Genomic DNA, 7,786 nt, shown 5'->3' on the forward strand with positions numbered 1-7,786 from the left:
GATCTGGTTCGAGTCGGACTGATCCAGCTCGGTGATGCGCTGATTGCCCATACGTACTCGGACCTGATCTGAGTAAACTGCGGAGTTGTTGTGGAGCCCAAACGGAAGGATAGCCGGGTCATTTGAACGACCCAGCACACTCTCGCTGAGTTGCATGCACTTGGCAAGGGACTTGGTAACATGATCTATTCTGGAGATTAGATCGGTATTGGAGATGACTGGACGACGCGTTGCCCTGGGGCGAACGATCGGAGGGTCGTTGATGTCGAGTTCGAAAACTCGACAGGCGATGGAGCTTTGAGCCGTCAGATTGGATCTGACGCTGGTGGAGTTGCTGCTCTCGGTGATCGAGGGGCTGGAGGGTGGGTTTCAAGGAACAGTAGTTTTCGGGAAACTACTGAAGGCAAAGGTGAATCCGGCGGCGGCCTCCATCTGGATGCTGACGTTGGGGGAGAAGAAGACGCCAGATCTTGATGCCATTGGGCTCGCTATAAGGACTCCTGAGAAATCACCCCTACCTGGCGCGCCAACTGTCGGATTGCTTATCCGGCAAGTCCACCAGGGGTATGCCCGGCGGTTGATTTGTAGGTGAAGGGGGGATTCCGGAGCCAAGAACTAGATGGTTGCAAGATGACGCTAGGGTTTAGACAGGTTCGGGCCGCTCGGGAGCGTAATACCCTACATCCTGTGTTGTGTGTATTGTATGAGCTTGATGATTAAAGATGAGATGCATTCTATGGGTCTCCTCACGGCGCCTTTATAGGCCAGGTGTCGTGGGTTACAAGTAAGGGAAGATATCTACTCGGGTTGTTACATGGAATCAGGTCGGTTGAGATCCCTAAATATTCGGAATACATATCTGCGCCTTTATCCTGATCCTCGGAGGAACTTTCCGATGTCCAGCCGAGTGCCTGTCCACCGGATAGTCATGCAGAGTGGTCTTGGCCGAGTAGGTACCCAGTCGGGAGATAACTACTCGGCTGGGAGGTACCCGGATGTACCTTCGTCACTGCTCGGGTCCCAAAACCAGATGGGATCTGGGCAGCGTCACGCAGCTCCCCTCCGAGCCCTTGCGTGACTACATCAAAAGGTACTTTGCTAACCGTAAAATGATTACGGAGGTTGATGACAGGGATGTGATCTACCACTTCCACCAAGGCCTCCATAGTATTGAACTATGGAGGAAGATGTTCGAGAACAATCCCAAGACCGTCTCCGACATGATGGCCGTCGTCAACAAATACGCCGACATGGAGGACGCCGAGCGCACACACCATCGCCACAAGGACCGCCACGATCCCGTTGACCGTCCTCGCCAAAGGGACGACGACTCGGCACGTCCAGGCAGCGATCGTCCTCCACGACGCAGCAAGAACCACGACCGCCCCGGGTCGTCGAAGGCTCACGAGCGCAAGCGCGGCCCCGACAACACCATCGCCGTCGCCAATCGGCCCCAGCAGCGCAGCTCCCTTGAACAGGAGGAGCTCGACAGGCTCCTTGACGCCAAATGTCCCTGGCACAAGAATGCCAACCACACGGCGCGTGAGTGCCACGCCCTCTCCAACAGCGTCGCCCCAGAAGAGCCTAAGCGACCTAGGCTCAATGACCGTGAAAGGCCGGGTAGCTCCAGAAGCTCCCGTGGCCGCGGCCACAGGAACCGCATGCCCAGGCGAGACGAGGACAATCAACAAGGCAATAGATCACCCGGCACCTTCCAGGAGGAGCAGGGTGGTCAACATCATCTTCGGAGGCTCCAGTGCACCGTCCTGCCGACGCAGCATCATGCTACACAATCGCGATGTCAACTCGGTGTTCCGGCACCCAGTCGAGCCCCTCCTCTGGTCGGAGATCCCGATCACCTTTGACCGACCCGACAAGTGGGTACACCTGCCCAGGCCGGGTCCTTACCCACTCGTGGTCAACCCAGTGATCTGCCAGATCCGTCTGGCCAGGGTGCTCATCGACGGGGGTAGCGCCCTCGACATCATCTTCATCAAGACACTAGAGGACATGGGCTTCGACATGACCAAGCTGGTCCCATCGGACCAGGCCTTCTACGGCATCATCCTGGGTGCCGGCTTGACTCTGGTCGGCAAGGTCACCCTCCCGGTCACCTTCGGCATTCGGGACAACTACCACACGTAGTCCATCATCTTCGTGGTGGCACCATTCGAGACCTCCTACCACGCCATACTTGGGAGACCAGCTCTCGCCAAGTTCATAGTGATCCCGAACCACACGTATCTTCCCCTGAAGATGCCGGCTCCGAACGGAGTCCTCTCCATCCGCGGCGACATTCAGACGTCTCACTCCCATGAGACGGAGAACATCAACACCGTCGAAGCCATGGAGAGGAGCAGCAGCTAGGCTTTGGTCGCACAGGCGGCAAAGGCCCTCGCGAAGGATCAGCTCTAGATACCTTCCAATGACTCGGCGTCAGGGTCCCAACTACACCCTGACAGCCAGACGAAGGCGATTGTCCTCAGTGACAACCACCCCCGACAAGACCGCCTCGATCGGGGCCGACCTCGACTCCACATAGGAACTCGCGCTCACCTCCTTCCTCTGCGCCAACTGGGACATCTTTGTATGGAAGCCCTCCGACATGCCAGGCATACTGAGGGAGGAGGCTGAGCACTCCTTGGATCTCAACGAGAAGGCACGGCCCGTCAAGCAACAGCTGCGTCGCTTCGCTCAAGATCGAAAGGAGGCTATTAGGCTAGAAGTAACCCGGCTCCTAGCTACTGGTTTTATCCGAGAAGTCACACATCCAGAATGGCTGGCAAAACCAGTCCTTGTAAAAAAGAAAAATGGCGAATGGCAAATGTGTGTTGACTATACAGATCTCAACAGCCACTGCCCTAAAGATCCTTTCCCTCTCCCGCGCATCGACCAGGTGGTTGACTCAACAACCCGGTGCGCACTCCTCTCTTTTCTTGATTGCTACTCAGGCTACCATCAGATTGCCCTGAAGAAGTCGGATCAAGTGAAGACCTCCTTCATTATGCCCTTCAGGGCGTACTGCTACAACACCATGATGTTCGGCCTCAAGAACGCAGGTGCTACCCACCAGAAGGCCATCCAGAAATGCCTCTAGGGGCAGATCGAGCGCAACGCCGAGGCCTACATGGATGACATTGTCATCAAAACAAGGTCCAATGATCAGTTCATTGCCGACCTCCAAGAAACAGTTGAAAATCTCAGGAGATTCAAATGGAAGCTAAACCCCACCAAGTGCGTGTTTGGCATTCTGTCCGGGAAGCTACTCGGCTTCATCGTAAGCAGCCGGGGCATCGAAGCTAACCCGACGACAATCAACGCTACCAGGTTCATGAAGCCACCCAGGTGCAAGAAGGATCTGATGAAGCTTACAGGGTGCATGGCGGCCCTGAGCGGCTCATCAGCCGGCTCGGCGACAAAGGCCTGCCCTTCTTCAAACTTCTCAGGAAGTCGGACAAGTTCGAGTGGAACGAGGAAGCTATCGTAGCTTTTTAGCAGCTCAAAGAATTCCTCACAACTCCGCCCATCCTCACAGCTCCAGAAGATGGGGAGACGCTACTCCTCTACATCGCGGCAACCACGCACGTGGTCAGCACAGCCCTTGTCGTCGAACAAGACGAGCCAGGCCATGTCTACAACGTACAGTGACCCGTCTACTTTATTATTTAAGTACTCGGTGAGTCCAAGCTGCGCTATCCCCAGGTGCAGAAACTCCTCTACGCGATCGTCATCACGTCAAGGAAGCTGCGCCCCTACTTCCATGCACACAACGTCAAGGTGGTCTCCTCCTTCCCACTCGGCAACATATTCCAGAATAGAGACGCCAACGGCCGGGTCGTCAAGTGGTTGGTGGAACTAGGGGCCCTGTCCATCGAGTTCCTCTCTCGCTCCACCATCAAGTCACAAGCCCTGGCCGACTTCATCGCCGAGTGGACAGAGATCCAGGATCCTCCACCCGATGAATGACCCGAGCATTGGATCATGTACTTTGACGGTGCCCTCAACCTCGACGGCGCCGGTGCAGGCATCCTCTTCATCTCCCCGAGAGGTGAGCAACTAAAGTATGTCCTACAGCTACTCTTCAAGGCCACCAACAATGCGGCCGAGTACGAGGCCCTCATCCACGGTCTCAGGATCGCGGCCTCCCTTGGCATCAAAAGTCTCATCACCTACGGCGACTCCAAAGTCGTCATCCAGCAAGTAAACAAGGATTGGGACTGCACTCAGGAGAAGATGGACGCCTACTGCAAGGAGATACGCAAGCTAGAGGCCCACTTCTACGGCCTGGAATTCCACCACGTCCTCCGGGACTACAACGTGGCAGCCGACGTACTCTTCAAACTGGGCTCCAAGCGGGCACTCATCCCAGCTGGAGTCTTCGTGCAGGCTCTCAACTCCCCCACTGTCAAGATCGAGGAGGAACCTCCCACCAAGCCTGACCTAGCGCCAGCCCTAGGCCAGGAAGTACTAGTCACCGATCCAGATTGGCGAGCCCCGGTACTCGACTTCATCATCAACAACAAGGTGCACGAGCGACTCGCCCGCCGAGCCGCAAACTATGTCGTCATCGGAACCGAGTTATTCAGGCACTCGGCCTCCTGGGGAACACTTTCCATGTGCATCTCCCAGCAAGATGGAGTCTGACTCCTCGGTGAGATCCGCTCGGGAATCTGCGAAAACCACGCGGGAGCATCAACCCTGGTTGGCAAAGCCTTCAGATCAGTCTTCTACAGGCCGATGCCCAGGTCATCATCAGACGATGCCAAGGGTGTCAGTTCTTCTCAAAGCAGCAGCACGATCCCTCCAGCCTGGCCATTCGCCTGTTGGGGACTCGACTCGGTGGGATCACTTAAGGCGGCACAAGGCGGCTACACTCATATATTTGTTGCCATCGACAAATTAACCAAGTGGATCGAGGTGAAGCCGGTCTCATCCACGTCAGTAGCCAAGGCAGTTGAGTTCTTCAAAGATATAACGCACAGGTTCGGAGTGCCCAACCGGATTATCACAGACTTGGGCTCCTCCTTCACCGGATCAGAATTCTGGGACTTCTGCCAGGAAAGCTACATAGCCATATACTATGCCTTTGTGGCTCACCCACGATGCAACGGCCAGGTGGAACGCGCCAACGGCTTGATCCTTCAGGGGCTCAAAGCAAAAATTTTCGACCCGATCGAAAAAATACAGCTCCAAATGGATCCAAGAACTACCCAGAGTAGTATGGGGGCTGCGCACGCAGAGAAGTTGGGCCACCGGCTACTCCCCCTTCTTCATGGTCTACGGTTCTAAGGCCATCCTCCTGACAGATATCGCCTTTGGTGCTCCGCACACCCAGAAATACGACCAAGGCGAGGCCGAAACAACTCGGCGAACAGATCTCGACTCAGCTGAGGAGTACCGTCTAACAGCAGCCCTCCAGCATGCCCGGTAGGAGCAGCAGCTCCATCGTTATCACGACAAAAATGTCCAGCAGTGCGACTTTAACGTCGGCGACCTGGTACTCCGACAGGTCCAGTCCCCCGGAGGCAAGCTAACTTCCCCATGGGAAGGCCCCTTCATCGTGAGCAGCGTAGTCATCCTAGTAACCTACAGGCTGCAGCGCAAAGATGGAACGGATGTGGGCAACCCATGGAACATCGAGCACCTTCGTCGCTTCTATCCGTAGAAGAATGATAAATAAAGCAACTCATCAGTAATTAATAAAGTTCAAAGTTTTTCAGTTACTTGTACTTGCTTCTCCTTCTTCTCCCCGATTTGTTCAGCGCACTCGGGGGCTGCACGTCGGTCAGATCGACTCGCCTGCCACACTCAGGGGTTGGGCTCAGCCAGCCCGATCCGCCCAGGTCTGCTCAGCGCAGACACCCCCAATGCAACCAGCTGTTGCGAGCACAACCCTGCTAATCCTGGAACCACCCGGTGTCACCTCTTACTGCTCGCGCGCTTGATGACCAGCTCTCAAGCCGGCAATTAAAGGTACATCACAGGGTCGTCTTTCCTAACTACTTGGCCAACTCGTCAACTTCTCGGATTGCGGAATCAAACACAAACACATGCAAATTTATTTACATACAAAATAAATATTGTTCATTGGCCATCTGCTGACTATTTTTCTCTAGTTTCTACATTCATAGGTCGAGGTCGGCCGCCACGCGCTCCGCGATCGGCCGGGCGTCGATGAGGTAGTCAGACCAGGCAAGGTCCGAGGTCTCCGGCGCCATCCCGTCACCCACCGGCTCCAGGTTGGCCTTCTGGTAGTGGGACTTCACAAGTCCCAGGGTGTACTGGGACGCATCCTCGGCAACCTTCCGGGCGAAGACCTTCAGCCGCCCGCGTGCCTGTTGGCGCCTACCAACGTCACTAGCGATGATGCCCGCAGACGCTAATTTGGGGTGGCAGTATTTTATGAACCATGAATAAATCTGCAAGTGCATGGAACACCGCTGTAGCATTTTACCCGGGAGTATACCGGGGTGTCATTTATATTTCCGCAGGGAAGGCGGTGAGTGAGAAGATATATAGATTAGTTGGTGAACTCTAACTAGATTGGATATTCTCATACATAAATAGGGGTAAGATAATAACATGGTAGGAGGTAGTGTGACACACACACAAACTACCCTCTTGGATAAATAAAAGATAAAAGAAAGATAAAAGATGCTTCATGCCAGGAGCAAGGTAGAAGTCAGAGCTCCAGTCAGTTGTGCTAGGCTAGCTATATCTACACTTTCTCATTAGTTAGCTCGTCAGATATTAAACTACACAACAGGTAGATCGCTATCGAAGCAACTGGAGGAGCCCGTATACCCCGGCGACTTTATGTACCTCCTATCTCCCGTACCGAACGTGGAGGATTACTCGAGCTCGGACATGGCTGTCACCACCTGCCGGCTACCTCTACAAACCGTGGGTATAGTTGACATCCAGCAACAATTAGCTAATCTAGACACCATATCTACACTAGTAAGGGATACTCTAGTGTCCCGTGCGGAGCCCCCACCCTCCGGATACTGGAGCAATCATATGAATACTGGAGTAGTTGATAGAGTTCTAAGAACATAAGACTAACCATCTCCAGCACAGGGCGATCATACAATGCATGCATTGAATAATAACGCAACCATGACAAGAAGCATATACCTGATAACTCAGAATATACTTCAAGCAGATATCGGTAACCATAGTCTAACTCTATTACAAATGACAGAATATTACAAGAGAGAGCTAGAGATGAATCCATACTAGAACTCTCGAGCAACTCCGGCGACTCGATGACTCCTAGACTTCTCCTAAACTCCACTAAGCCTAAAGACTATGCAAGGAATGCAAGAGAGGAGAGATGTGAGGTGTGGTGTGGTGTGTGTGTGTGTTCTAATCTCTACCCCCTTGTATTTATAGCAGGGAGCCACGGGGTGAGACTACTGCAATCGACTTCAGCAACCAGTGGAGAGGCAACATGTGGCGAAGTTGAGGCGGTGGGGCCCATGGGCCAGGTGGGCCAACCGACCCCAGCTTTGTCCAGTAGGCTGTCTTGGGCCTCCTTGTCTGGTCCACGGTGTTCTTGGCCTGTCTTGGCTTGTCTGAATTAGGTTCTTGCATCACTTTTGGTCCATCTGAGCCTGCATCGGTGCTCTGATAATTTTTGTGATTTTATGTCGGGCCAAAGTGTGCTTGTAACCTGCATTTTAGCTTGAAAACACAACTTGCATATTCTAAAAGGTAAAGTGTAGTTTAGGGACTTTATTGGATAAGGATGCGTGTAAGAAATGTAAACTCTCATGTCAACAGC

General features: G+C 53.8%; 2 protein-coding genes across 2 annotated transcripts; both read left to right on the forward strand.

Annotated features, from left to right (window-relative positions):
- Positions 1–995: 995 nt before the first annotated feature.
- Positions 996–2,145, forward strand: LOC120695274. The gene is made up of 2 exons (XM_039978563.1): positions 996–1,728; positions 1,826–2,145. Exons 1-2 carry the CDS (start codon positions 996–998, stop codon positions 2,143–2,145), a joined length of 1,053 nt encoding a protein of 350 aa, XP_039834497.1.
- A 1,836-nt stretch (positions 2,146–3,981) lies between these two features.
- LOC120695275 (uncharacterized protein Mb2253c-like) lies at positions 3,982–4,644 on the forward strand. The gene has a single exon (XM_039978565.1). The coding sequence runs from the start codon at positions 3,982–3,984 to the stop codon at positions 4,642–4,644; it is 663 nt and encodes a 220-aa protein (XP_039834499.1).
- Positions 4,645–7,786: the final 3,142 nt, after the last annotated feature.

Source organism: Panicum virgatum, chromosome 2K, assembly GCF_016808335.1.
Source record: "Panicum virgatum strain AP13 chromosome 2K, P.virgatum_v5, whole genome shotgun sequence".
Taxonomy (NCBI): Eukaryota; Viridiplantae; Streptophyta; class Magnoliopsida; order Poales; family Poaceae; genus Panicum; species Panicum virgatum.

Coding starts and splice junctions, on each gene's coding strand:
- LOC120695274 (XM_039978563.1), top strand. CDS start 996: ATGTACCTTCGTCACTGCTCGGGTCCCAAAACCAGATGGGATCTGGGC. Junction 1,729..1,825: donor CACCTTCCAGGAGGAGCAGG/GTGGTCAACATC, acceptor TCCGGCACCCAG/TCGAGCCCCTCCTCTGGTCG.
- LOC120695275 (XM_039978565.1), top strand. CDS start 3,982: ATGTACTTTGACGGTGCCCTCAACCTCGACGGCGCCGGTGCAGGCATC.